Raw genomic sequence first — 14,023 nt, 5'->3', positions numbered from 1 at the left:
TAATCCATGTTTCATTATTTTCATACATCACTAAATTCACTTTTACTTCTGCTTTCACAAGTTCTTGCAAATATTGGTGCTTCAAATAATTCCTTTATTTCTATAATTTTTCTTACATGATTAAACCACCTATCCCCAAAAATAACCCATCATTTTATATGGTGTATATGTACCTGAATTCATTATGGCCGACAAGTTTTGCGAGTTTGATACCAGAAAAGGGTGCGGATGAGGTCAGCGAGAAAATGACAAAAACACAATGAATGATCCACCCACCTTTTGACCAACTACATCTTTCCCAATGTTTTGTTGGTGAAGACACCATAGTGATTTCGCACAAACATTTTTGTCCTCTGATTTTTCAATGCATTGGCAGAGAGAGGATAAAATCTGGGAACAAAACTCCTTAGACAGGTTGCTGAAACACAAAACAAACAGCATTTAAAATTCATAAATGTATGCTTGCATCGGTAAAAATAACTTTTAAATTGTATTCACATGTATGAACTATCAAGGGAGAGCTTAGTGTTAAGTTCTGTTGCAAAAAATGTATCTAAATTAGTTTCAATGCATGTATAAAGATATTAACAAGTTTATCATTCAATGCATGATTTATAACAAAGCATCTGACAGTCTTATGTGGTTGACTAGATGAATTTGTGACAAAAAATAGTGGTTAAATGCAATATATTTATATGTTATTCTTCACCAAGTACAAAAACTTCTTTGGTACTCATGAACATAGAATTGTTGTATGTCAGTCACCGTGTTAAATATTATACTAGTAATAGACATGATAGACAACGGAAAAAAAAATAATTTTAGGAATCAAAACCAAACAAAATCTATTAGACTATGAAATAATTCTTCGTAATGACAGACTTCTTCAATTTCCCTACCCCACAGCATCTGTGTCATGCAGACAAAAGCCAAGGATCTGAAGTCCATTGGAATCAGCCCGGTTCTTCTCCAGGTCTATCTTGATGAAATCACAGAACTTCTGAGAGTTTTTACCAACATCCAGACTGACTAAGCTCAAACTGTCTTCTTTCAACTGACTGTTTTAAGTATTAAAAAAATATGTAGCACACAAAAAATATTTATTTTTTATTTCTCTTGATTTAAAATATAAAGTCGTTTTAAATTTTTAAGCAAATTCCAAAAAGAAATATTTTGAATACTTCTAGATACACATACATAAATTTATTTTGTACCATTTTGAACTTTATTGGGGGAATGTGAATACTCTAAATGCTGACAAATCAACATTAATTGAAATTAATTGAATAAATATCTCAATATGTATGTGCATTAATTATGAGGGCAAATATAGAACATCCTGCTGAATTACTCTTGTATTAACAACACATCTTACTTGGCTAGCTGTAAATAAGCGGCATCCTTTTCTTCCTGTGAGGTTACTTTCGAGTCCAAAGTTTGTAAAAGAGTGGATATGTTGATATCCTCACTCATTTTAATTGTGTATAACTTCAACTATCACTACAAAAGAATGATTTATTGTAAGTATTCCCAGTACAAATGAAATAAAATATACAACAAGGACAGAGAACTTTGTGTTGATCAGCACATTTCGTTCATGCTGTGGACATTAACACCATGCACCACAATGGAACATTGATAATGGCACACAACTTGAAGTAAATAAAAACTTACCAAATTAAATCACTGCGAACACTTTGTAATTTGGCTCATGGTAATTACATTTAAATTATTTCTTCATTGTTTTCTTTTCTTAGTATTTTTTCTTAATCAGCATTTCGCGCGAAATCGTCATGCCGCGGACCTTCAACCCTATTTCCTGATTGGTCAATATCATATTTTTTCTTCTTTGATAAAAGAGCTCACAAAGGGGAGCAATTCGGAAAATATACAACTTTTGTTAGCTCGTTCCTAAAACTAAACGTTTCTACTGCACGTTTGGATGTTTGTTTTAATAAAACTAAATTGAATTGGATAGAGAATGCAGCAATGCCAATTAAGTGAAGAAGCTACATTTACACTGGAGCACTGTAAGCACGTGCTTACAATTTTTTTCTGAACCTCAATTTTTTAAAACATTATAATTTTATCGTTGCAAATCCCGATAAATTTGTACTAGTAAATCATTTTTTTTCGAAATATTGAACGAGTCAAAAGCTCGAGATTTATATCCGTATAATACAAATCAATAAATATGCAACTAATAGCAATCGCCCCAACGCTTCAATAGTTTCAGAATGAAAAAAGCGACACTGCCTTTTCAGAGCACAGTTTGGGTAAAGGGGAAAGTAAATCTACACAGTTCTTTAAATTGAAATTTAAAAACAGTTGATATTTAATACATTTGCATCAAACGGTAGTAGTAAATTAAAGCTTTTATTCCTTTTAGATACATGTATATATCAGGTATAAAATATCTTGTATTGTATATGGATTGATTAACAATTGATATATATTTCAGCTAGATCACAAATGTTTGAAATTAAGTGTAATTAAGTGAGTTATATACTATATTTTATTTCATTATTTGATTGATCAAACTTCAGATTCATGTGAATTGATAAATGCATGATAATATAAAGATTGCTATCCGAAACTGTTCGAAATAACATACCGTACTCATTGTACAACAATAAAAATCAGTTTACCGTACGTCGACAGTTTCTGAGCTTCATGGCACATTACAATTATTTAAATGCTACAAAAATGTTAGTTTTGATGTCTGTAATGTATTATTTGGTGCTTATCCCCTTGATTGGGAGAACAAAATTCTAAACTTTGTTATCCTATATACAAAGCAATATATATTTTCATGTTTAAAACAAAATAAGACGCCAAATTTTTGGGGGCTTTTACACTATTTAAATCAAAGATACAAGACTGAAAAGTATATTCAGAAATCAGAAATTGATGAATTTGAAAAAGCATGGTCTCCATGGAATGATTTTATTAAGCATTTGGCAGCTTAGAACTAACGTGTGTACAATAATACATCAATTTAATATTTCTTATGTTTTTCGTTTTTCGATTTTTGGTTTTTGGTTTTTTTTTCTTTGGTTTGTTTGTTTGTTTGGGATTTTTTTCCATGGATTGAAGTTTTACTGCTTAGGCATAACTATCACAAGCAACTACCCTACTCTTTATTTTATATTACAATATGGGATGAAAGTGTGAGAAGTGAGAGAGTGAATATTTCATAAAATGATTTATATATTCAACCTTGGTTTACAATAAAAAAAGAAAAGAAAAAAAAAGATTGCTATCCGAAACTGTTCGAAATAACATAGTTACCGTACACATTGTACAAAAATAAACATCATGCAGTTTTCCGTACGGCGACAGTTTCCTGAGTTTCATGGTACATTTCAATTATTTAACAACTCAATCTCGTGTTACTCCAATTTCTTTATTTAAAATGTTATAAATACATAAAAGAGAAGGAGTGATGGCGTAAATACATGTAGCATGCGATGCGGATTGAGTTGTTTAACTTATTTGTGTACAGTGCTAGATAAATTAAACTGCCTAGTATTATATTTCTTGTCCACATGAAATCTACGAAAATAAATATATTCCTCCTCTTTAATTGATTATCAGCAAAAGAGATTGATAGACTACATGCTTAGAATAGAGTCCACGGTCTCATTTGAATAGGCCCTCATCTCGTAACATATTTAATTGCGTCCATATGCACTGCTCTTGAAGAAAATTATAATGATAAGTACCTATATATTCCAACAAAAATTACCCAAATGAAAAGTGTGAAAAAATGAGCTTAAAAATTGATCACTTGGGCGGGTAACGGCAAAATTCGTGTACTTAGTTAACTTAATCGACCTAAGACGAACAAACGCTTTCCATTGTTGATTTTACGTAAATACCCCTAATGTCAATAAAGGACTCAACAATAGATCAAACACTGTTGTTAAAAATCAGGGCGATGTTTCCGGACTACGAGCTAGCGGTGTTGACAGAAATAAACTTGAGGGGGCCTAAATCTGTAACAAAACTTACAATGGTGTTTAGATGGCAGTACTGTCATGGTTTACCCATTAAACAGACCCCCTTGTCATGATATATAATTCAGTCTTGTCAATCAGTTCAATATACCCTGGCCTATTATTATAAAAATTCCAACCTGATAAGAAAATAGGGGTAGAACACTTTGTTTACCGACATTTTTCTTTCCGAAGACTTAAATCATGATTCATTTTATGAAATGGTGTGGACATAGGTAAATGTATTCGGTATATGTAAGATTTATTGGACATATATCTGTGCTATTTGGATTGATTGGATTGGAGTGTGTTTATTAAGCATTGAGCTGGAAGGACGCATATAACACTTGAGTGGGTTGGGGTTTTTTTTTTCCTTCTGTCTTAAAGACGAAATACATCTTATATTATTTGAAACAGTCGAAGACATTTGATAATGGAACACAAGGAAGAAAACTTAGAAGCGCCAAGTTTCTTTGCCGAGTTCAGCCGCGATGAGTTTTCTCCGAGACCAGGACAAGCGTTGATATTTGACAATGTTCTTCACGACAACTCGAAATCATACGATACAGAATCCGGAATGTATACATTTCCTTTTCCTGGAATCTACCACGTGACTGTTACTATGACAGTCAAGCGCCGCACGACCATGAAGTTGGAACTCATGCATAATGGAGACGTTGTGACGTCAATCGAGGAAAATTATCGCGGTACGTCATCGCAAATAATCAGAGCCCAAAGAGGGGATCAGCTTTGGGTTCGAAAGGTCAATCATGGAGGGAGTAGTCTGTGTAAGCATACGGGATTTTCCAGTCGTATGGTCAGTGATATGGACACATAATCAACTTTACCTGGACACCATTGTCATTTGATTGGATCATAATTTAATATTTTATTTATCACATATTGCATACTTTGATACAGAAGTGACGAAATTATATATAATTTCTTTTTGTCCATTAAATTACATTCTGCTCTTAGAAATGCTTATTTTAATTAGTTATGCTAGTTTTGCATTAGTTCTGCATTATAATTTTTGTAAGTTTAGGGCAAATTGATATAGATAAACGAATAAAACCGTTTAACTGCATTTTGGTGATTATTTATATATATTTTTTTAACATTTTTATGTATTTTTATTTCTTTTAGGAATAATTACCTCCACGTGTATAAGAAAATGGCCCTCAGTACATGATTATACACAAGTGATACCAAATAATTAATTATATTAAGGTAATTTTTTTAAAAATCAAATAAAGGTCAAAACAAGTATTGATATTACCGTTATATTTTAGTAACTCGAATTTTCATATCGATTTTATTAAACGAATATGGCAAATACATGATGAATGGAAAATAAATGCGATTTTTGTGACGACTAGCTTATCCTATATTTCTCTGTTTGAAATGAAATAAAAATTGGCGATAAGGCAAGCACATTCAACCATTTGTGGACCTTATTCACCGTTTAGAAAATTCAAATAAATTAGGAAAATTATACAACTGTAGGAATACTAGAGACAGTGAATTTCAACTTATCCTTTGATAAACTGCTATTTTAGAGTTGTTTTCATAAATATTGTAATTAAATATATAGCTAGAACAAACTGAATTATTTACCATTGATTCATGGAAACATTTCCCTCGTGTATTTGATAGCCCCCAGTGTGAGGCAACTTACACATCGAATGAATTAATTAAATTTAAATCATACTTCAAAGAGCCGAAATGATATATTATGTCTTTTTTGTCCATTTAATTACACTCTGCTCTTAGAAATGCTTATTTTGCTTAGACTAAGTTACTCTTATTTTGCATAGTTTTAATTTTTGCATGTATAGGACAAAGTGGCAACGTCATTAGGTAAAGTTACGTTGCGAGGTTTTGTGTGGAAATTAATCATAGATTTCTTACAGTAGCATTAATATTGTAGTTCAAAGGTTCGCAACATTGTCATTTCACTCATTTGACATCAAAAACCCGTTCCCCTCGTGTATTTGATAAAATTGTCCCCAGTATGAGGCAACTTATACATTGGATGAATTAATTATGTTTAAATCATATATTTCAAAGAGGCCCCATCAAAAGACGCGCACGTTTTTGGTAGCACAAAGTAAATGTTATGTTTGATATTCCCTACTGACCTTTGTAGACCTAGTGCTTGCCTTTCCAACAATTTATTTTTCAGTTAAAACAGAGAATATAGGAAGAGCTACACGTAAAAAAAATTGCAAAAATGCATAATTATATTCTCTTTAATGTTGCTCAATCATTATACGTATCGAAAAAGAAAAGGATGTTTCTGTTTCAAAAAGTTTTAGGATTATTTATTAATAATGTAACATTTTCATTCGTTAAATTTTCACTGCAGAACGTAAGATATTCATCTTGATTTCACTTTGGTGAAAAGCTGATAATTTTATTCCTTAACGACTTGTTAAACTAAGTCGTCTATACTACGAAATCAGACACTATTCATCTGAAAATGAAGGCACGTTCATATATGCAAGAAATAGCTAAAATTAATTATCTTAATAAACTGCAGTAAAATTACACTGGTTCTAATGCATTGTTTCCAACAGTGGGTCTGTGTGACGTCATAAATCCAAGTTTCCACAGTTACTAGCATTAGTATATCTTCGTACCTACGGTACCTAATGAACTGGCCAAGATCTTCACCAGCTTCCTCCTCCTCTGTACACCACGATGTTTCCTTCCCCATTACATCTTGCGAAACAAGGGTCAATGTGTATAATCCTGTTGATTCATTTCATTGTGCAGATACAATAACGTAATGTTTGATAAATGAAATTATTTGTAAGCATGGCGTAACATACATGTAACTTTAATAACTTTTTCCTATTGGATTAAGCCCAATAATAGAATTAATAGTATAAAGTTAATACTGTTTTGAGATATCGACGTCTGGCCATTTCTGATTATTTCTTTTTTGCATGTCTTTATCCATTAGATTTGAAAATCAATAAACTCTTTTAAACTAAAACTGACGAAACAAGATAAAAATAATAATTTTGTAAAATAATCTACCGAAACGTAAAAAGAGAACTGGTGTTTTTCATATTACAAGTATATTCAATATTCTTTGTCAGTGGATCTACAGTCAAAATGGTACACGGAGAACGGTTTTCTGGACCTGTAGCCATAGCAACCGTTGGGCAGAATCAATGTGTAAAAGAATGTCTGGCTAGACCAAACCTTTGTAAAGGGATAAATTACCAAAGGAGGCACTTGTTGTGCGAGGTAGTATCATCTACAGAAAAATCAGAATCGTCACAAGATTACGCTAAAGCAAGCATTGAGCTGGTAAGAGCATTTTGCTTTTTATAAGTTTGGTGTATGAAAACTAAAAATGTTTAAAACGGAGACAAGAAAAAACAATACCCCCCCCCCCCCCAAAAAAAAAACATTGCTCGAATATTGTGCTAAATCGTTATGTCAGTGTCATGGTGGCATTATTACACCTATCTAACTTGTACTGTGCAGTTTTAGAAAATTCAAGTATGACACCTGAAAGATAATTTGCTTTAGAAGCTTAAAACAACTTTCGGTAAAAGCAATTTTATAGAAATTCATAAGTTTATGAATTTTTCGTATCTTCAAGTTCTACAAATGTTAATCGTATAAAAGTAGACACACCGTGTAAAAGCTGTTGATAGGCAAAAAAGACCTTTAATTAATTAAATTGAGAAACTTATGAATTTAATAAAATTAAGGCTCGATATTGTTGATTTATTCTTAAAATGCATTGATTACTTACTTCTCCCTTTACGTGTTGCTGACTTACAAAGTATATCAAATACATGGTTATAAAGAACGAGGATATATATGTAATTGGTTTTTTGTTGGATGTGATTGCCTTTGGTCTTAATAGTGAAATAATAGTTCATTTAGATATTTAAAATACCGTTTTCATTGTCTGGTGAACAGTATTCAGGTAGACCACTCTCAGAATTTGAACAGCGAAGTTTATTTTCACGAATTTGTCAAATATTCTATTCCTTTTATTCTGAAGACCTGAAGATATCCAGACAATGTTAGTTTCTATTTTAACCATTCACTAATATTATAGAAAATTGGAGTTTATATCATGAACTATCAGGATTAAGATTTTAGAAGGAATTACTTTGTAAATATGGTATATATCAGATGTAGATAAATCTGATAAGTAAAATTGTATTTTTTCATTGTCAGATGTAGATAAATCTGATGGACAAGCCAATGAAATACAGCTTAATATATAATTGTAAATATTTCTAAGGAAATATTAAAATGTTTCATATTGTGAATAGGAAATAAATGTAAGAAACATGTATTTAGATATATATTTAAGATTCAGATCAATTAACATCAGTGTTTGCATTCCCTTCACTCTGTACATGTTTTTTTTAAATTAAAACTTGATTGAACTGTTTTTGAGATTACTTTTATTTACAAATGTATTAGTGGATGTAACAGAATTTATGTATGATTAAAAGTACTATTCCCGAAGCAAAAATAATGTTTTATTATCAGGTATTCAGCTGCAATCATATACCAAATGAATATATTACAAACTTTTAACTGCTTTTAATATCTTACCGGCCAGGGATCCCATGAATAATGAATTACCAGCATCATCCTATGGTTCATTTACTATTGAATATGACTAATTATAATACGTTTTAATCAGAGAACACACGGTCTGTAAACTTATCTTCAATGAGCAAAATGCTTTAATTATATTGTGGTCATTAACACCAAAAATATGATATTGCTGATTATTAAAACTAATCTAAAACTAACTTCAGTTAGTTGTTTTGATTTTTATTGATTAGCTCATCTAATATGAATGCTCAAGTGAGCTTTTCTGTTCACTCTTTGTCTGACGTCCTTCTGACTGCCCGTCTGTCCCCCCTTTTTTTTCTACAAATTTAAACTTCCCCTTAACTCATTTTTTTTCAAAGCATTTTGGGTTAAGGGGGGATTATGTTTGTTTCAATGAAGAGTCAAATCCTTTTTAAGTCATAAAATTTGAAATTTTATTAGCATTTAAAAAATCTTTTTCTTATAAAACATTTGGGCATTAGAATTGAAATTTGTATTGAAGCATCCTAAGATGATGCCAATGTAAGTTTCTTATAATTATGATGATCCTGTGGGGAAGGGTGGGTCACAATGGGGGGAGGGGGGGGGGCTACGTATAGGAATGACTAGTGAAAATCTTTGAAAATCTCTTCAAAATCTGCAATCTTCTCAAAATTATGAAGCAACAAAAATGGATTGATGATTAACAAAAGATTTTTTTTTTTTAACAAAAATATGGATCACTTATGATAATATTCTCTTCTCTTTTTAATACAAGCTGCTCACAAGAATAAAGACACCAGAGGTTCTTTTTAAGACCACTTTTGAACAGAAATAATTTTTAAAGTTATACGACTCTATAATATTTATACATACACAGATGACATATTCATATTTAACTAGGCCGAGTACAGATCGAGTACGCAAGCTTTCGTGCAGCGTTTCATTTGTATTGTGACGTCATCTTTTTGTTTGGTTGACGCCATGGCGTGATAGTTTCAACTGCAGATAATCAGCGAAATTTGTTGAAAATAGTTCGTTTGATGCGTAAAATTAATATTATATTGTGGAATAAACATAAATGTCTCGAAGTATAAGCTATATTTGGGCTCGGGTCGAAAACGTGAAGAGGGTTCAGCAAGCCTAGCCCTCTGTCACGTTTTCTTATCCCACCTAAATATAGCTTAACTCAAATATTTCAAGACAGTAACCATGTATTTTATATTAATGAACCTTAATATGTGATGTTATATATTTATTTATTGCTTAAATATGTCTGAATGTTATAATAATACTATAAAGATCACCATTTCCGCCTTTGTCAAATAAAAAAAAAGCCATTATCTGACAAATCTGGGAAATTGGGCATACAAAAAACAACTTTGGCAAGACCCCTGAAACAAACCAGGAGGTAAAAGGGGTTTTTATTTGATCATTTGATGCCTTTTAGCATTACCTTTAATATGTAGAACAGAAAAAGAAATCCCTAGGGCAGAAGTTTTAAAAAAAAAGTGCAAAACGTGCAAAATTGATACATTTCAGGCAAAATCCCATAGGGTCCTATGTTAAGAATTTAATAGACTTTGAGATGACCCCTGAAACAAACGGTGTGGTAAATGTCTTATTTTTTTCTTAAGATAATAATTATATCAGTAGAAATTCATGTTAAAAAATTCATTCAAAAATCTAGGGCAGAACAAATTAGACCCGGTCTCGTTAAGGCCAACACAGTTTGGTCATACAATTGTACGGTATTTTCAATGAAAAGCATTGACTCCGATTTAAATAAGATAGGTCCACGTATTTTGACATATTTTTGTTAAGATAAAGACTTGTTTTGCGGCCATTCTTTTGAACCCATCTTCCCAAGTCAAGGTTTTATGATCCTCTCGGCTATTAACTCAGGGTTTGTTGATTTTTCAGATGGATGCGATCAATAGTTGTCGTGCATGTGCAGCGAATCAGAAGTGTGTGCAGCTTAAAAGCAATAGTTCATACTGCGTCAAAGGCACGTGTCATAATTTTTGGATAGTTTCATTTAATAATTGTAAATATGATGAATTTGTGAAACTTTCACTTTTTCTTTATATTACAAAGATTCCTAAAAGTATGTTTAAATTCAGTTTTCTCGGCTATTTATAATCAAAGTTTTATATAGCTATTAGATAACTCCCCAATCTTACTTCTTTAAATCAATGTTTTTTAATTAATAAATTGACATGGCCGACTGCACAGGTTATAGCAGTATATCACGTTTTCTACCGAATGGGTTATACAGAATTAAACTTCCAGTCGTTGGTCACGTGACAACTTTTTGCGTAATAGACATACATGGAGGAGGTTGGACTGTAAGTGTTTTACTTATTCGTCCAAAGTTTGGTTTAAATTTGCCCAGTGGTTCTGGAGGATAAGTATACTGTAGATATGTGAAAAGTTAACAGTCGGCCGGCCGGACAGACGCACAGACAGACATATTGACGCCGGTCGAAAAGTGATAAAAAAGTTAACATTTTAAAACTAATTTTATTTCAATTGGACGAAAATAAAATCGTCAAAAACATGATGTGTGTGACCATGTTATATTGGTGTGAATATGACATATGACAAACTGCATCAAATTAATATTTCAGTAGCAATTAATATGCATCAGGCATAATGGTTCTGATACACCGAAGAATCATAACATAAACCAAAAAGTGCTTTTATTAATCATTATTCAATCAATACAGTGCACATTATCAAGCTTGCTGAAATTACAAACTTTATTGGTACGTTTATCTTCTAAAATATCAAAAATATAATGCTCCAATAAGAGTGCGAGAATGCATACAAGGTAACCAGCTTGTTTAAAGTGCAAACTTTAATTGTTTATTGGAATTTCTTCCTCTTTCTTATAAGATTGCCAGTTTTGAAATTGTCATACATTTTTTGTCACCAGGAAAGTAAAAATGAAACAACTTGCAGACAGCTGTATAATGTATCAGACCAGTGATAATTGATTCTGTTTTCTGTGTCAATCAGATGATATACGTTGCTTGTGATAAGTCATAATTAAAGAAATAATTAAAGAAGTGATCATTTTAAAAGAATATACACCAAAATATGATAAAATAAAGAATTCATATAAAAGAAGACTAGTTAAATGTTACGGATTGAATAAAAGTTTATGTTTTTCTTTAAATCTGATAGTTGGTATATTAACATATATTCAGTTGAAAGGAAATCTTTTTTTTTAATGCATTTGATGCACTTATGGTTTTTTTTAAAAATAATTTATAAATGAGTAGAGAAAAAGACTGATAATCATAAGTTTATTGCAGACACTAGACTCAATAAATGTTAAATCGAATCTACGTCTCAATAACACCTTACTTGCAAAGGAAATTCATTCCACACAAATCTACAAAAGGAAACGTAAGGAGTCCATATTATCGCCCCTGACCTCTGGATCATTCAATTCTTTTTTAAATCTATAAGGTAAAATTAACGAGAGTATGCCTTTTATCCCTTCGCCCCGGACTGATGTATATATATACCGGTCCTTCATCGGGAAATTTCAAATATCCTAAATTTACAAGTTAGAATTCGGAAAATATATCTCGGACCGAAATGGCAAACAAACATATCTCTCGGATCCCCCTTTTCTCGAAAAGATTTCGAATGAATTGTAAATAACTTTGATTATTTTAAAAAGGTTTTCCAGCGTAGATTTGACGGCTCAGAAGATTTTTATCGAGGGTGGAGGGTATTGGGCGGAGTACAAAATCGGCTTTGGGAATATACATGTAACAGCAGAAGTTTTGTTCGGTATGAAACACATATGATGTTTGAATTAAGTTACATGTATTTTTTTCCAGAAGCAATCTTGATAAGTTAACTGATATAAATACATCATAGTTTATCACTTTAAAATGGATATCGTGACTTAAATATGTTAAGATTGCCAATTGACTAGAAATATTCAGTAGTATTGAAATAAAATCATGCACAATTTAAGTTCATAAAAAAAAACCCGCAACAATTTATACCTATAATTACGAATTGTATTTATGATATTTAGAAATGATATAAAAATTAACCTATGAGAACTGCAATATTAAGCATAAACGATTCATATCTGAATGAATCATATCCGCTCAAATTAACCGTGTCGCAATTTGTGTTGTTTACAGTGTTCGTCATTTTCTCTTTTTAAAATTGATAATCCTGATTAAATTGTTTGTCATTTAGTTTTCCAGCAATTTATCTTTCTCTATTTAAAAGCTTTTTAACTATTGAAATTATTTTTTTCACACAAAAAAAGAGGACCATTGCCCAAAGACTGAAAAATATCTTGTGACCTACATCAAATAGGCGGTAAGAGTATAGTCGACTTATTTTCCTTTGACTGAAACATAGTACTGTTTGCATAAACTTATTACTTGAAAAAGTCTGATAAGATTGATACATGTACACCATAATTTCCTCTTTCATTCAAGGCAATGAGAATCTCAACCATCTTTTAAGTCAGGAAACCTATGAACTTCGGATGGAAATGAGTGATAAAACAGACCAGATTCGCTACGTTAAGTATACACATGTAGATGTGATGGACGAATCCAGCAAATACACCATAAGCATTTCAGGATATTCGGGAAATGTTGATAATATGATTATTTATTCTTTAAGCAAATACAGGATCAGGATAAAATCAGGATACTATGACAATTTTGGTTTAATCATTTATAAAAATTCCTTATCTTGAATCAACATTTCTTTAAAAAATTAACACTGAAAATAGATACCAATAATAAGCTTGAAAATATGGAACTATTCTTTACTTCATGATGGTAAAAATGGTTAAAATCGGATAATCAAAGGGGCATGGTCCATGGCCAAGCTTTTGGGCAAGATTTTTTTTTATATTAATGTTAAGAAAATGTTGTCTCAGTAAGGTACCGCTAATTGTCAACCAGCATTTCAATTTCATTTATTCAGTTATAACCGAGATACCGCTAGGAACTTTTTATGTTTGTTCAAAATGAGTTAGCAGATAGAAAAATAAGTTTGAAAACTTTTAACAGTGAATTAAACCAATGTATTTAGAATTATAAGATCTGTCTATTGCTAAAAACTCTACAACTGACAATCAAATTTTGGTTTTTATTTTGGAATGCATTGTTAAATCATTGTAAAATTAAAAAAAAGAAAAACTAACTTAAATTGTTACGACGCCCCTTTTAATCAAGAATGATCTTATGAGCATCTTGTTGACCACCCAATCTCCTAACAGTAAGTCAATCCATCTTTTTTGTGGGTAGCTGACTGTTTAACCGCCGGTACCTAGATCATCAACAATTTGAAGTTTACAACAAAAGATCAAGATAACGACGTTGACCATGGAAATTGTGGGATTCAGTTCTTCTCGGGTTGGTGGCACAGAACATGTCACTGCACAAATCCTT

General features: G+C 31.5%; 2 protein-coding genes and 1 pseudogene across 3 annotated transcripts in view; 2 read left to right on the top strand and 1 right to left on the bottom strand.

The window, feature by feature from the left end:
- Window positions 1-1,815, bottom strand: part of LOC128162923 (telomere-associated protein RIF1-like) — a 29,440-nt gene extending 27,625 nt beyond the window's left edge. For both annotated transcript variants that reach the window (XM_052826341.1, XM_052826343.1), the window contains exons 1-4: window positions 1,675-1,815; window positions 1,376-1,500; window positions 900-1,058; window positions 277-418 (exon numbers count right to left, since the gene is read on the bottom strand). In XM_052826341.1, the coding sequence (XP_052682301.1) occupies window positions 277-418; window positions 900-1,058; window positions 1,376-1,473 (399 nt within the window). In that variant the 5' untranslated portion in view covers window positions 1,474-1,500; window positions 1,675-1,815. The remainder of the gene's footprint in view (window positions 1-276; window positions 419-899; window positions 1,059-1,375; window positions 1,501-1,674) is intronic.
- Window positions 1,816-4,096: 2,281 nt separating this feature from the next.
- Window positions 4,097-4,991, top strand: LOC128163809 (complement C1q tumor necrosis factor-related protein 5-like). The gene has a single exon (XM_052827478.1). It carries the CDS (start codon window positions 4,432-4,434, stop codon window positions 4,834-4,836), a length of 405 nt encoding a protein of 134 aa, XP_052683438.1. The 5' UTR covers window positions 4,097-4,431; the 3' UTR covers window positions 4,837-4,991.
- Window positions 4,992-7,121: 2,130 nt separating this feature from the next.
- On the top strand, window positions 7,122-13,323 carry LOC128163363 (fibrinogen-like protein A; annotated as a pseudogene).
- Window positions 13,324-14,023: the final 700 nt, after the last annotated feature.

Source organism: Crassostrea angulata, chromosome 9 (genome assembly GCF_025612915.1).
Source record: "Crassostrea angulata isolate pt1a10 chromosome 9, ASM2561291v2, whole genome shotgun sequence".
In the NCBI taxonomy this organism is placed as follows: Eukaryota; Metazoa; Mollusca; class Bivalvia; order Ostreida; family Ostreidae; genus Magallana; species Magallana angulata.
Note: the sequence above shows the minus strand (reverse complement) of the source record. Positions and strands in the feature narration are given on the sequence as shown.